This window comes from Oscarella lobularis, chromosome 6 (assembly GCF_947507565.1).
Source record: "Oscarella lobularis chromosome 6, ooOscLobu1.1, whole genome shotgun sequence".
NCBI classification, from domain to species: Eukaryota; Metazoa; Porifera; class Homoscleromorpha; order Homosclerophorida; family Oscarellidae; genus Oscarella; species Oscarella lobularis.
The window spans coordinates 1,339,637-1,354,305 of record NC_089180.1 but is presented as its reverse complement, the minus strand read 5'-3'; the positions used below and the strand labels follow the sequence as shown (position 1 = coordinate 1,354,305).

General features: G+C 46.0%; 3 protein-coding genes, 2 long non-coding RNA genes and 2 pseudogenes across 7 annotated transcripts; 3 read left to right on the top strand and 4 right to left on the bottom strand.

The window, feature by feature from the left end:
• The first annotated feature begins 566 nt into the window (after positions 1 to 566).
• Positions 567 to 2,550, top strand: LOC136188562 (transcription elongation factor SPT6-like). Its single transcript, XM_065976297.1, has 4 exons — positions 567 to 665; positions 1,591 to 1,653; positions 1,706 to 1,757; positions 1,811 to 2,550. Exons 2-4 carry the CDS (start codon positions 1,637 to 1,639, stop codon positions 2,102 to 2,104), a joined length of 363 nt encoding a protein of 120 aa, XP_065832369.1. The 5' UTR covers positions 567 to 665; positions 1,591 to 1,636; the 3' UTR covers positions 2,105 to 2,550.
• A 10-nt stretch (positions 2,551 to 2,560) lies between these two features.
• On the bottom strand, positions 2,561 to 4,077 carry LOC136188563 (uncharacterized). 3 transcript variants are annotated; one of them, XR_010670241.1, is made up of 5 exons: positions 3,576 to 4,077; positions 3,133 to 3,481; positions 2,966 to 3,079; positions 2,777 to 2,910; positions 2,561 to 2,714 (listed from the first exon to the last, which is right to left on the bottom strand). It is a non-coding gene; the product is annotated as an uncharacterized lncRNA (long non-coding RNA). The 3 variants fall into 3 exon arrangements; XR_010670242.1 differs by having other exon boundaries at positions 3,133 to 3,854; positions 3,914 to 4,077; XR_010670240.1 differs by having other exon boundaries at positions 3,133 to 4,077.
• A 1,690-nt stretch (positions 4,078 to 5,767) lies between these two features.
• LOC136188523 (SNW domain-containing protein 1-like) lies at positions 5,768 to 8,139 on the bottom strand (annotated as a pseudogene).
• A 268-nt stretch (positions 8,140 to 8,407) lies between these two features.
• LOC136187997 (uncharacterized) lies at positions 8,408 to 9,193 on the bottom strand. Its single transcript, XR_010670070.1, has 3 exons — positions 8,960 to 9,193; positions 8,625 to 8,910; positions 8,408 to 8,563 (listed from the first exon to the last, which is right to left on the bottom strand). It is a non-coding gene; the product is annotated as an uncharacterized lncRNA (long non-coding RNA).
• A 462-nt stretch (positions 9,194 to 9,655) lies between these two features.
• On the top strand, positions 9,656 to 12,114 carry LOC136188028 (kinesin-like protein KIF23). The gene is made up of 14 exons (XM_065975756.1): positions 9,656 to 9,794; positions 9,841 to 9,933; positions 9,991 to 10,132; positions 10,204 to 10,340; positions 10,393 to 10,493; positions 10,546 to 10,600; positions 10,661 to 10,767; positions 10,829 to 11,166; positions 11,221 to 11,354; positions 11,413 to 11,466; positions 11,523 to 11,622; positions 11,680 to 11,733; positions 11,789 to 11,886; positions 11,951 to 12,114. The coding sequence occupies exons 1-14, from the start codon at positions 9,687 to 9,689 to the stop codon at positions 11,999 to 12,001; spliced, it is 1,572 nt and encodes a 523-aa protein (XP_065831828.1). The 5' UTR covers positions 9,656 to 9,686; the 3' UTR covers positions 12,002 to 12,114.
• A 490-nt stretch (positions 12,115 to 12,604) lies between these two features.
• On the top strand, positions 12,605 to 13,469 carry LOC136188031 (SPRY domain-containing protein 7-like; annotated as a pseudogene).
• Positions 13,470 to 13,475: 6 nt separating this feature from the next.
• LOC136188437 (protrudin-like) lies at positions 13,476 to 14,174 on the bottom strand. The gene has a single exon (XM_065976174.1). It carries the CDS (start codon positions 14,172 to 14,174, stop codon positions 13,476 to 13,478), a length of 699 nt encoding a protein of 232 aa, XP_065832246.1.
• Positions 14,175 to 14,669: the final 495 nt, after the last annotated feature.

Sequence of the window (14,669 nt, the reverse complement as noted above, 5' to 3'; positions counted from 1 at the left end):
GGAGAATCAAGGGAGGGATCATGAGCAAGAGGTATGGATGCTATTGTTAAATACCATTTTTAATTTCTTTTACTTAGGAAATTCAATTGGAAGGAAGAGGAGAGGGATCGCGAACGTGAAAGGAAAGGAAGGACGATCGGATGGGGAGAGAGGAGCGAGAAAAGGAGCAATAGTATAAGGTATGGATTTATTCTTAGTCCCTTGATTATTTATAGTTTCATTTAACTAGAGAGATTCAATTGAAAGGGAGAGAGGCTGTCAAGGAACGTGAAGGGCAAAGAATGGCAATCAGATAGGGGTGGGATTTAGGATGGATTAGGGGTAGAATTTAGGATGATTAGGGGTAGGTAGGTTTAGGATTAGGACGATTAGGATTACGGGTAAGAGTAGGGTTATTTATTATTTATAAAGTTTGTAGGGGGACTTTTGGGCGGTTAAGGTCGATCCCTTCCGTTTTCAATGTTCGCGTGAGACACGTTAAAATCATTAAAAAATGATTAAGAGGTAAATATTGCAAAACCTTGATTTTAAATAAGTAATTATGACGTCGATATTGTAATCCACAGTAGTCACGTGCGATATGGTAGCGCGCTTGACTCATTTCATGAATGAAGTGCGCAAAACAGCGTTATTCGAAGGTCGAGCGACGTCGAAAGAGATAGTAGGTAAGTATTCAGTAGTTTAGAAGCCTTTTCGGCCGTTCGCGAAGGTGCGAAACGGTCGAAATCGCTGCGTCGCGTCGCCAAGTCAACGCGGAATAGTGTTTTCGAAACGTTTTAGAGCGTTTCGCTACGTTCCTTTCGTATTTCCAGCCGTTTACGACTTTCTCGTTGCGCGAAAAGGGGGCGTTGCCCTGTTCTTTCGCGCTCGCTCAACGGCAAACGGCGTATCGTACGCCGTCGATGAACAGATATTCGAAAACTAGATGATATAGGCTTTCGATCGATGTATGGTTCGTCGCCGTACGTCGCGCCCTAACGGCATGGCGGCGTTGTGAATGTGGGGTGGTTTCGACGCACGCGAGTAGGCGTGTTTGTATATTCGACACGTTTTTATGTCGAAAATTCGCGAAATTCGACGCGAATCTGAACCAATCTTGTGGAATCGTCTACGGCGATTCGATTGGTCTTGGTCCGGTCGCTGTGCAATGTTTCGTGGCGAAACGGCGCGGTTTGATCGCGCACGAGAAAATTCGAAATTGTTTTTCGATTTTCTCCGTCCCGTGATGGAATTCGCCCGCGTTTTTTCGCTGATCCGAATTCTATTAGGTAGTATGTAAGGGACGAAAAGGTTTGGTAGCGGTAGGCCAAACTTTGAGTGACATTTCAACTCGAAAAGTTTTTTGGTGTGCCTTCCCGTCGTCAGATCGAGCCAAGATTTAATATCTGGGCTCTCTGACGCCGGGATTGTTGGTAGCCAAAGTTTGGTTGCCATAGCAAGTTTGGTTGCCATAGCAAGTTTGGTTGCCATAGCAACCAATAATTAATTTTTTAAAAAATAGATGGTTTCTTCCTTGTATCAAGCGGTCACGTTTTGGACACGTTTTAAAGCATCCAATAGATAATAATTTTATCGTTTCCTTTTTTCTAGGGGCAATTCCGAAGAACGAGACGGATTTATAACAATATGGATTGACATGATTTCATCTGACAAGTAAGACCTGCGCAAACTCGTCTTTTTTAGTAGAAACTTTGGTGGCTTGTAGCTATGGAAACGCCACTTCCTATCTCAATGAAATGAAGCAGCTCTACTACAGGGTACGTAAACTCTCAAAAGAATTTTCTACAGGGGGACTTTTTCTCTTATTTAGGACGAGTTTAGTTTCGAAGTGGAAAATTGGAATCGATTGAGAAGCGATGCGGTGAAGAAAGCGTATAAGGAATTTCTCTTTCCTTCGGCGGAGAAAGAGCTACATCACAAGCTGGACTCGGAAGCGAGAGACTGCATTGCTTTGGTAAGAGATTCCATTCATTGTGACGTCAGAGCGCGCTTGTTTTTTGTTGCGCGCGCATTGCAGCAATGCTTCGGCAACGTTGCTCCGTACGTTTCGGATGCTCAGCGCGATTACGGATCGGCGACGAAGGGCATCCGGCTTATTAAATAAATGATTATTTTATTCGAAGGATTGGAGGCGACTCGAGTCGTCAAGATCAATTTGACGGCTCTTTTCATTCACTGGCGAAACGTGTTGACGAATAACGTCACCACGGCGCCGGAATTCTATACAAAAATGGAATTCAAGTGTAAGGGGAAGGTTGTACGTGTCTATTGGGCTAAATGTTCTTTTTTAGGTCTGGGGTCCTGAGCATGACCCCTTGATCAAAAACTGCTCCTAAGCCGGGGTCCTGGGCAAGACCCCGTCATCAAAAACTGCCTTTGCATGTGGGGAGAGTGTGTACAATTTTTATAGATTTATTTAATAAATTATCTGTGTCTCCCCTTTCGTCTACGAGCAGTTTTTGATTTCTGATACGGGGTCATGCTCAGGACCCCATAGTGGGCAGTTTTTTTGTGACGGGGTCATGCCCAGGACCCAAACTCCTAAGAAAAAGACGCTTACCTAGTTGTTGAGAGTGTTGTTGAGCTGCACTTCACGTAAAATGACCCACGTGCGCTAATGGTACCATGCACTATAAAAAGAAATCCTCTAAATTAATCCCTTGACACTGCGATTCAGAACGGCGTCAATTGAATCCTCGATTTCGCCGATTGTTCTAAGAAGAACATTGTCGTGAGCTCAACATTCATTCAAATTGATACCGCGGTCTCTCCCTACTCTTTCTCAATTTCTTGTGATCGATTCCAAGTCGATCAAAATGGCAGCGCAATTCGGCGCTCTTTCTGCTCTTCGGAATCGCAGGCGGTTGAATGATTTTCGGTCTCGCGCCTCCACAATATCCAGAAGTAGTTCTACGTGAACATCAATGACACAACGTTTATTCAATGCCTTGGTACGAATTCTTACCATTCCAGAAAAGAAAACCGGGCCGAGAAGCCGACGTCTTCTTTCCCTACCCATTCCTTCTGACTCTTTATTTCAATGACTTCAACTCGATAGTTGTCTTTCACCAGGGGGAACCTCCAAACGTGACGACTAAAATTCCTCTTCGAAATTACGTCGTGAAGACTTACTGGTGAAGCCAGGGAAGGCGAGGAGAGGCCCTTCGCTGGAACGTTGCTCGCTCTGCTTCGGGAGACGCCTGGTGCTATTGGATTCGAATTCGCACGTCCTGTAAAAAGAAATCCTCTAAAAACAGCTTTCTCTTCCGTCGCTTCCGACGACGGCGAAGGCAACTCGCGCGCACGCTCGCCGCCGATCGGTTTCTGCGACGTCTTTGGTCCCGGAAGCGGCACAGGCGATTTGCTCTGATTCGACGACGATGAAGCGCTGACAGACGACGTGGCCGTCGTTGTCGCGATGGCAGACGGCGACTGCAAAGGCGATGGAGCTTTCGACAACGAAGGAGGGAATGAGGGGCTGCTAGAAATAAGACAACGCGGTGTTAACGACGTCATCGTCGTCGCCACGGCAACGGCACTCGGTTTCGCTTCGGTGATCGTAACGTAAGTCTTACGCCTGTATTCCGTTCGGCGTCCACGCCGACCGGAGTGGCGCCGGGTGACGGCACAACTTGCGACTCAACGGGGGAACGTTTGATCAGTGGCTTGAGTCGGCGGCGGCGGCGGCACGCTGCTGCCAAGTCGTCCGTGCCGCCGCTGCCGCGGTGGTGAACAGTTGCCGTTTGATGGATGGCTTTTGCGTCGACGCTGCTGTCGTCATCGTTGTCGTCGTCGTCGTCGTTGTCATCGTCATTGACGTAGCGGCGTTCTCGCTTTCCGTCCGGTTCATTAAGCTAAATTTAGCGCGCTCGCGTTCCTCTTTCTCATCTGATTTCGTCGCTGCTTCTGTCACTTTCGCTTGTCGTGCCGCCGCCGCCGCCGCCGTCACCTCCTTGCGATTCTCCTCCTTCATGCGCTCCATGGCGAGCTCGCGAAGGAGACATGATTCGCCTCGGCCGCCTGCCAATTGCGCGCCGTAACGATGATGTCACGACAAAGATTCAACTTCTTAGCAAGTTCCCTAGTACAATAAAAAATTAATTCAAAAATTAAAAATCAACAGATCGATGAATTTTTTAGCTAAGATAAAACCTGCGATTCTCCCTCCTCTCCCTCCTTCCCTCCTTTTTCCGCACACCCTGCATGTGACCAGTAAAGGGTGCGTTTCTAAATAACTCACATTATTACTTATTGTCCAAATGGCTTACCGATTGATCTCCTCTCTTGATTAACATTGTAGGGAATTGCCGTGTCCTGACGCTCTTATATACCATGTACCACGAGTATATATCCCCAAAGTCTACAAAACAAACCTTAGACGGCGAAAAAAAAAAAGAACTATCGAGAGAACATTCTCCTTCGATTTTCCAAGCGAACGACGAGTTGCGCTCCTACTTCTCTGCAGATTAATCGTAGTAGACGCCGCGTTTCGCTCGAATTCGGTCGAGAATGGCCTCGAAACGAACTTCTTCCCCATCGATCATTCCGTATCACGTGAATCGGACGCCCGTATCTTCGTGCAACGAAATGAGCGGCGAAAAACAATGAAAAGACGTACCTAACAGCGTTTTCGTTTCGTCGTGGCCACGTTTTCTCCGCCATCTTGTTCGATGTAGGTGCGATATCTGTCGCCTCTAACCGAAATCGTTATGCAATATTTCGTCAAACCGGAATCGAAACCGGTTTGCCTTTTGACACCTTCTTTCCAAAGAGCCAATGAGCACGTAGAGCGGAAACCAGCAAGCCAATCAGAGCGATGGGCGGGGTCATAGTATTTAAGGAGCACGCGCCCCCAATTTCCTTCAGTTGCGGCAGAGGGTGGATGGGTCGCGGAGCAATCTGTGTCTCGTCCTTGACGGATCGACCCGGGAGCTTTGGCAAAAGGCAAGTCTGGATAGTTGACTCAGCGTGGCCCACGGTATAATGCCGTGCCGGAGCCTGTAGGCAGGGCAATGGGGGGCTTCGGCCTCGGTCTACGCACTGGGATTCGCGATTACTGCGGTCTTATTGTCGCTAATGGGCACGACTCACGTTAGGCTCGAGTGAGAAACGGCTCAGAGGGGGTGTTCAACCATGGCCTGGTTGCCGGCACTTTTCTCACCCGACAGCGCGATTAGACCAAAGATAATCCGACCCAGGAGACTTCGATTCCGGCATGCACTGTCTTTACTGTCGACTCCTACAAACGGTGGTCGACCGCTCTCCACTTCCAGTAGCCCCGGTTCTTCTCAGGAACACATACCGAAGGGTTTTTTGGTACCACCGCGCCGGGGGACTACGGTATTAGGGACCGTCTCTCATCCAGGCGGGTACCGGTGGGGTGGCTGATGACGTCGTGGCTCGCCCGACACTTTTTGGAACGGGTGGCCATTGCTTTTGCGGTGGCTGCCTTGGGCTACGAAGCGTCCGAACCTCCGCGCGGTGTAGCCTGGATAGCGCGAATACGGACGCAGCAAAAAGGTACGTACAACGATTTTTTGACAGATACTAATTTTTTTCTTTTTTCTAAGTGGAAGCGTGAAGGAGAGAGCTCGAGAAATCGAAGACGGAACGACAGAGACAAATCATCTTGTTTTTTAGGTTGAAATGTGGACGAATAGGCTCAGGAAAACGAAGACGAAACGATCAAATCGAATTGGAAGGAGTTGGCGAGCGATCGAGCGCATGCAGCGTTTTTTCTTTTTTTGTATCAAATAAAACTGTTGTAAAACTCTATGGTAATGGCTCGTCAGCGCTGTTTCTCGAAGCAAACGCGATGGCAGTTTGATTTTATCGCTCCCGCGTCGGTGTCTCCAAACCCGGATTAACAGCGACGAAGCGCCTCTGTCGCATGGTGATGATGCGATCTCTTCGAACGATCGGCCTTCTTTGCATCCGTCAAAAACTTTCCAAACCGAACGGATCGTCGTCCACGTCCTTTTCGAATTGAGCCGGTCCCGATCTCTTCTGCGCTTCATCGGCCCCTTCAAAGCCCTTATCAGCTTGGAATCTAAACGTAATGCTCCGTAGTAGGGACACACAATCTTCGTCGTTATTCTTACCGGCTCGTTTTGATTAATTGCTCAATATCGTCGCCGTCTATGTCCTTGTCCAAGTTCCGACGTTTCGCTCTGCCTCCAAGGTTTGTCATAGACGTTATAGATATCGTCTTCCATAGTGAAACCCGAGTCAATTCCCTACGCAAATCGCTTCTATTTCACGTGGAGATACAGTAGTAGTAGTAGGCAATAGTACTTTGCTCTGATTGAAGAGTCTTTGATCGTACATCGCTTCCTGGCTCTGCGCCTGCGCCGGCATTCCAAGGGCGATTTTCTCACTGATATCGCGATCTTTCTTTTTTGCCAATTCATTTCTAGAAAATACTAACTATGACCAACTCTCCCTGTGACGTCTTCTCTCCTCGCCTCCGCTCCGCTCCAGCCTTTGCAATTCGTCTCTCCCTTTCTCGTTCCTTGTGACGATCGTAGCGAAGCTGTTCGCGCTCGCGCGCCTCCGTGTCAAAGTCGTCTGTAAGAAAAAAACAATAACAATAGCGCAAAATATATATTTGCGACTTTTTTGCGACTCGTTTTATACCAAAAGAGACGGACGTTCGGATTCCCTGGCGTTCTTCGCGCGCCTTCTGGGCGAACTCGCGCAAACCCTTCTCCTTTTGCTCCTTCTCCTTCTGAGCGACTTTCTTCGATATCTGCGCTCTCATTTCGACCGCTTCACGAGCCTATATGTACCAAGACAGCGTAGAAGAAAAAAATCGATACGAGAACAAGAACACCGACTTTTCTATCCGCAATGTAAAGAGCTTCGGCTAATTTTGCAAAATTGTGATTGATGTGATGATCTTGTAAGCCTCGTCCATCCGCAGCCAGACGTTTATCAAGAGGAATGGTGTAACCCTACGAAAATACACCGCCTCAATTAGAAGTATTTCATACCACTAGAGTCTATTTTGCGTGCCCTGGCGTTTTTCCAGTTGGAGATGCAAGGCGGAATCTTCCACTCTTGCTGCTCTTTGACTGTGACCTTTAATAAATAAATAAAAGAATAAGTGAAGAGCAAAATGCGTACACTACAAACGTGCCTTTCGAGTCGGAGAATGCATAACTGGAGCAGGCGGCGACGGAGGACCTCTCGGAATCTTTTTATTCACTCTACATAAGAGAAGGACTTTTCGTTTCTTATCTCTCCCTCTCAAAGCGATTCTTTTACTTGAATTTTGGCGGCTCCAGTGGATCCGATTTCACTTCAACCATACGAATAATTCGTTGCTTCGCACCGGCATTGTATGCCTCTCCCTGCTGAGCCGGAGTATAGCTACAGACAAATAGAATTATCCTTAGACAAAACTACTATGAAATTTCTTACCGAATGTATTTAGCTTCACTCGCTTGCTCTGGGACGTGCGCTGGCATGGCAGCCGAAATCTTGCCTGACACGAGTTTTTCCAAAGCGTTCTTTGTCTTTTCGGTCGTCTAGCGCCACAACAAAAAATAAATAAATAAATTAATAAAGAGTAGCTGTGGATTACCTTTTCTATTTCTTCGTCATCAGGTCGTGATAAGTCGACGCCGTCCTCCCCTTGTCTCAGATGCATAGGCAGTAAGTCCCGAAAATGGGCGTGAACTACCTGTAAATCAGAAATTAATACACGATTAAATAAAAAATTGAGATGATTGTTTTGCCTTGTCTTTTCGTTGGCCTTGCTTGGCCAATACGTCGTATTTAATTTTTCCCTCGCTGTCAAGTTGAATCGGAATCGCATTCGAGTCGTTCTACGCAAACCTGCTTTCAAAACTACGCGACTAATAAATTCTCGTTCACATACGTTTCGTGTTTGGCCCATTCCGAGAGGATATCTAAAGAATTTAACTCTCACAATGTTCCATGATCGAACTGGGAGACATACTGTGCCACTTGGATTTCCGGAAAAGCGCCTCCATCGCCGAAATCCTTTCGAAAGAGAGAGTTCGTGACGTTTTCGTGACGTCATCGCCTTACATGAGGTGTTCGGGGCACCGAGCCCTTTCTGTGACCGTATGGCGGCGCTTTCGATCGTATAGTCGCTACCTAACGTCGCCGCGTAACACGGGAATTGAGAGCGATACGCGTTTCGAATATCTTGCCTGTGTTTGTCTGGTGTCTAGTCTTGGCCAAACGAGCCGAACGAATCGGCCGGAGCTTGAACTGGTGCTGGTAAGAAACTAGGCACCACATGTTAGCAGCTGAGAGACGCCACGGACGAAGCGAGCCTACCTCGATAAAGCTATCACAGATCCTCTTGCTCTAGTAGAGTTATTTATTTATTTATTTACCTATGGGCTGTCACGAGGGAGGAAGTGTTCGAAATAAAAAAAAGGCAAATGACATATATTCAATAGAGAAAGAGTAGCATGCCACAACAGTCAATCAGTCCGAAAATAAATCACAGTCAAGATTCACAAAAATCTGCTTTTGCACATCGATCTAAACACACCTCGTAATCACAGCCGTCCATCCCGTTTGGTGACTAAAAAATAGAATTAAAAATTGAATTAAAAATTAAATCAAATCCCCAGCGTCCAACCGACCTAGCTCCGCAACCATGACCCGTATCGCCGTGGAAATACTCGTAGAAAAGAGCTAATTCATTCCAATGAGAGATACCATGGTAATACACTGTAGTAGCACTCTTTCACGTGATTTCCTTGGGGGCCCGTCAAGCCGAATAGGCGTTCTTTTAGAATGGGATCGCTGCCGTTCCAGAGCGCTAGCGCGAAGCAGAGACGGCATTGGCGATCGGTGATGCCGAGGAGGCCGTCTTCGCCCCAGCGATAGGCACGAGATCGGGCGTGATCGTGTGGAAAATAGCTCCAGCTGTACGAAGGGAATTTTCTTTTCTTCTTTTTTATTGTCTTTTGCTTACCAGTTTCCGTCGCTCGAATAATCTTCGCGCACGGTCCCCCATTGTCTTTCGGAGAGATAGGGGCCCCAGCGTTTCCAGTTTTTCTTGCGAGATTCGCGATCTTCGATGAGGCGTTCGGTTTCTGCTGCTTTGCGCGCGTAGATCACTTCGGTTTTGGCTCGTAGTAGTGGAGCGTGCCTCGGCCGAAGACTAGCCATTCTGCGTCGAGTGAAAAATAGCGCAGAATTTCGCTGGGCGGAAAGAGGGCGTATCTTAGTTACGTCATCTAACGCGCGGTATTCTGTAAAAGAAAAATGAGGTTTTTTGGTGCCGAATTGCTCGCATAATTTTTTCTAAATACACGGAAATTCACGACACAATACGCAGCACTGTTTCCCTACTTCAAAAGTGAACACTAGTGCAGCGGTCACGTGTATGGGATTGAGAGCACTTGCGATTACGTCACGAAATGACGTATTTATGCCTAAACCCGTATTTCCGCAGGGCAAACCCGTATTTCTGCAGGACAAATTTTAGTGTGGCTAGTAGTCTCTCCCCGACGATATGAAATCGCGTTACCAAAAAAAGGTTTCATTCATTCATGGCGAAGTTCTGTACGCACGTAAAAAAGGTGGTTACTTATCGCTTTTGCCCTGCGGAAATACGGGTACGTGGGCTTTGTGACGACGTCAAACGCAAGTGCTCTATTGTGCGCAAGCGCGAAATCAAATAAATACCGTTTACAGCCATGGACATTCGTTCGCGAGGAGCCCAAACGCCAAGAACGCCGATGACGACTCGCTCGCGCGCTGCGGCGACGCCGAAAAAGGCGACGCTTCCGACGGAACCCGTTGGGGTAAGGAGCCTCCCTAAGAAAAGGGCATAACGCAATGTCACCGTAGGTTTACTGCCGATTGAAACCGCTATTGGATGGCGAAGAAGAGATTTGCGGTCGAAAAGTGTCGAATCATCAACTTCTGCTCGATCCACCGGAGGTTCTTCGGAGAAAGAGAGAGTTTTTAATAAGAGCGACTCTTTCCTTTTCTCTCTAGTCGTCTCAATCGTATAAATCGGGTCACAGATATCAAACGAAGTGCACGTTTCGTAAAGTATTTGATACCGATGCTGATCAAAAAGACGTTTTCGCCGATATGTGCGTTCCTCTGATCGACGACGTACTCAAAGGAAAAAACGGTCAGATATTTAATATTAGACGCAGAGCTCGCGTAGCATTAATTATAATTAATTAATTAAATTCTCTACAGGCCTTCTTTTTGCATACGGAATAACTGGATCGGGAAAAACGCACACGATGATCGGAGATTCGGGAAATGGAGGAATGTTGCCGAGAAGTTTAGATACCATTTCGAATTCCATCGGTCATCTTCAAGCAGAGCAATGTGTAAGTGTACTACTGTTAGAATTTCACCCCCTACATAAAATCCATAAAAAAGGTCTTCAAACCTGATAAACAAAATGGGATGAACGTTCAGAATGAATTTCAAGCCAAAATGGAGCAGCAAAGAAACGAAGCTGCGGCATCTCAAAAATCTGGGTGCGTAACGCCTTTCCCTCACGAGTACACAATTAAAAGAAGGATTTTACAGGGGACAAGACTGCCCAGATTTTATGCGCATTCCAGATTCAACGAAAATTAGCGGAGTAATAATAAATAACGCAGGCCAATATAAATATTATATAGTCTATGACGTGTATTTGTAGTTGGATGAAGACAATGTCTACGCAGTCTTCGTATCATTTGTGGAGATGTACAACAACTACATCTATGACCTATTGGAGGAACCAGACGCAGACGAAGTTCATCAGAAGTATTATAGACAATACAAGAGAGAGAAAAAAGAATCAATGCAATTCCTTTTTATTTATCAGACCGCCTCAATGGAAGAACTTGAGAGAAGATCATCGTCACAATATGTACGTGAGTGGCGCGAACGAATACGAAGTGAAGAGCACGGAAGAGGCGTACGAGTTGCTATGGCGAGGCCAACAGCGACGACGCGTCGCTCAGACTCAGCTCAATCAAGAGTCGAGTCGAAGTCACAGCGTCTTTACGATTCGCGTCGTTCAAGCGCCCGTCGACGCGACGGGAGCGGAAATATTGAACGAGAAGAGTGCCGTCTCGATTAGTCGGCTGTCGCTCGTCGATTTGGCTGGATCGGAGAGAGCGAGTCGCACTCAAGCGTGTGGAGGAAAACTTAAAGAAGCCGGTCAGTAGTAATATGGAATTATGTGTATTATTTATTATTATTTATCTGTGTCAGGCAATATCAATGCTGCTCTGATGGTTCTTCAAACGCTTCGGGACAATCAAATGAACGGAACGAGTCGCATCGTTCCGTACAGAGATTCGAAATTGGCGCACATTTTTAAGAACTATTTCGATGGCGAAGGAAAGGTAAAGATATTTATTTGTGATGTCGCGTTTTGGGGGTGCAATTGTTTTTTTCATTTAGGTCAGGATGATTGTATGTATCAGTCCAACGGCGGATGAATATGACGAGAGTCTGGTCAGTTGGGATCATAATCATTTTCCTTTTTTATTATTCTTTAACAAGTTTTCTAGCACGTGATGCGTTTTGCAGAATTGGCGCAGGAAGTGGAAGTGGCGAAACCATCTGTCATGAGGTCATTGGAGAATGGCTTAGAGCCAGGCAGACGAAATGGTAATGACCTATACGAAACCTATAGGTACACTGTTTTCTTTATCCGTTCTCCTCTAGCTCACAAACTCTACAAGGAGGCAATGGAGCGATTGGAAGAAATGGAAAGAAAAGGTTCTATTTTATCTATTATTGACACTTGGCTCTTTGCATTGGAATTCCTTTGCAGCAGCTGAAGCTCCAGTGGAAGCGGCTCATCGACCATTTGAACCGTTGCCACCTCATGAGCCAATCACATTCACTTTCCCACATATTGCGGCTCCGGAAGTAAGATTTGGATAATATATGGGGGAACGTATTAGTGTTGTATTAAGCTTAATTCGCCTTGTAGAAGGATCATTATGTTGTTAGATTCGGTTATATTAACGCAGTTGCATGTTGACAGGAACTTTTCTTTATGATTACTTTCGTGGACCGAGATCTCATGAGGTCTTCTCATCAAATATGCATGCTGCATGCCAGGAGATTGATTGAATACTAAATAAATAATTAAATACTTTCAATATTGCAAACGCCTTCAGAAAATCTCTCTAAAAAATCAATATGGATATACATAAAAACTTTGATTAAATAATTATTAATTGACTGCATACCTCTTTCCTCTTGCGTAATCTCTGTCGTTCGTTTATCGAGTGTAGTGGCCATGAGCTCTTCTTCCTCTTCGTCATTCTCCGTTTCTTCATTGTCTGGATGAACTGTTCGTGTGACTCTCATGCTTTCTGTCACTATTTGTCTAATCTTGCTACTTTTGGGGATGGTCATGATCTTCATATTGCAGACCAAAGCAATACTAATTCAAGCAATTACAGCAATTGGGGTAATGCATATGATTTACCTCCAGACAAAGATGTCAACTGGCTCAATAGGCAACAGTTTTTTCAAACGGTTGAAATTGAAGTATTTGCCAGACAGAAAAAGAATTCTGATTTGTGATTGTTTTCGTGAGAATCTGATAAACTGTCAAATGTACGGGACCTTGAATTATCGATGATTCGATGTCGCTTGCGTTTCTGGTCTCGCGATCGCGAGCCAGGCCACATTTCGCTGAACGAAATGCCTCAAGTGACTCTAGACTCAAACAAAATGGGTAAGACAAAACGAGAAACGTCACAAAACGCGAAGTCCACATCGCTCTCCTCAGATTGCGTGATCGTGAAAGGAGGAAAACGCGTCTGCGGAACAGGAGCCGCATTAGCCAACGCACCCATAGTCCAAAACAAAGCCTATTTCGAGATGAAAATCCAATCCGGAGGTAAGAAAAAATCCCATCCTCCCTTGTCTTTCGACTCAAAGGCATATGGGGCGTCGGCCTAGCGACCGACAAATCGAAACTAGACATCATCCCCTTTGGAAAAGACTCCCAAAGCTGGGTCCTCCGCTCGGACGGAACAGTGTGCCACAACGACGAAATCCTCCACAAAATAGAGACTTTACCAGGAGAAGGAGACATAATAGTAAAAGAAAACATATATTTAATCTACTTGAGAGTATGAGATCTTTGTGTATAGAGCTGTTCGTATGACCACGTAGAACTGAATCTATTAAGTCACTCCAGTGTCCAGTGACTGGTATACGAGGTCAAATCTTTCCAATTTTCTACGGTAAGCTCACGTGAAAACGAAAACACCAAGTCTCTACAATCTAAATACGCATAGTTGATGACGGTGCTATTCTTGACGTTGCCTTTGCTGATTTTGCTTACCCGCCACCCGACGGATTCGAACATATAATAAAAAGAACATTTTATAGCAGGAGCCCTCGCGTCACGCCCCCCATTTCTAAATTTATTGCTTTTCGTCTCATCTCATAGATAATAATGTATGTCAGCTGCTCCAATACAAAACAAAGTTCACAAGTTATCTTCTTTGAAAACTCATGTAACACTTTAGACACACGGAAACAGTTTCTTCGGCGGCACCAGGTGCCGTCGCTTCGAACAGCGCCTTCTTCACGGCATGACAGCAGCAAGACGAACAAAACGTCTCGCCACAACGAGGACAATTCTCATACGACTGTGGCAATCTGCTCGTACACTGAAAACACCTCAAACCGCTCAAAATAACTCCTTCGTGATCGTCGTTGTCATTATCGCCGCCGCGATTTCGCCTTCGAGGGAAACGAGAAAAACCAGACAGTCTCTTCCTCGCTACTTCCGGTTCCGATGCAACGGAAAGTACTCTAGATTCCGTTTCGCTGTCACTACTGTTTTCACTGTCACTTCTTTCAGATGAATCTTGAATTAGAACGTGACTTTTTCGCATGGCATCTTCATTTATTTCGGTATCATCGTTGTCATCCGACTTGGGCGTTGTTTTGCGATCTTCTCCACTGTCTCCACTCAGATCCGAAGCGGAATCAACGGGAATCGAAGCAGCATCCGTCTTCTTAAAAAGAATTTCAATCATTTTTTCATTTCTCGTAAAAAGCCATATGACGCAAAAGAGCAAGGGAACGCGCCACGATACGAAAACGTAGCCAAGCCAACCAAGAAGTCCCACAAGTGAATATCCACTTGGTCTTTTCCAATAAAACAAATTTCGTATTTCTTCTCCCATATAGATGAGAGTCTGCGCTATTTCGTGGGCTTGGCCCACGAGGAGGCGAAATTGCTTCAGTTATTCGCGAGATTTTGCGACGTCTTCGTTGCAGGCGTTCAAAAAGCGTTTCTTTCCGTCTTTGAAACGTGGTTGAGCTTGTTTTTCGTCTCTTCTTGCAGGTAGAGCGCGTAGACTTTCGATTTTCGCGTAGCCGAGTAGAAGAATCGCGGGATATGGCGAGAAACGCTGCGGAAAGTAGATATTCTGCAAAAAAGCAGAGCATACAGCTCGATAGAAGAGCGTCGAGTGATTTTAGAGGCGATTTCCAGTGCGTGACGTCATAGATTTGACGAGCGAGAGCGATAACGTGGTTCTGCGAGTGCTGGAGAAAAGCGATTCGGTCCATAACGTTGTCTATGTTGAGCTCTCTCGATGCCATAAGAAAGTTACGAGCTACATTCGCCACTTTTCGAGAGAGAGTTGAAATGAGATCCCCGGAAATCACGTGGGGCT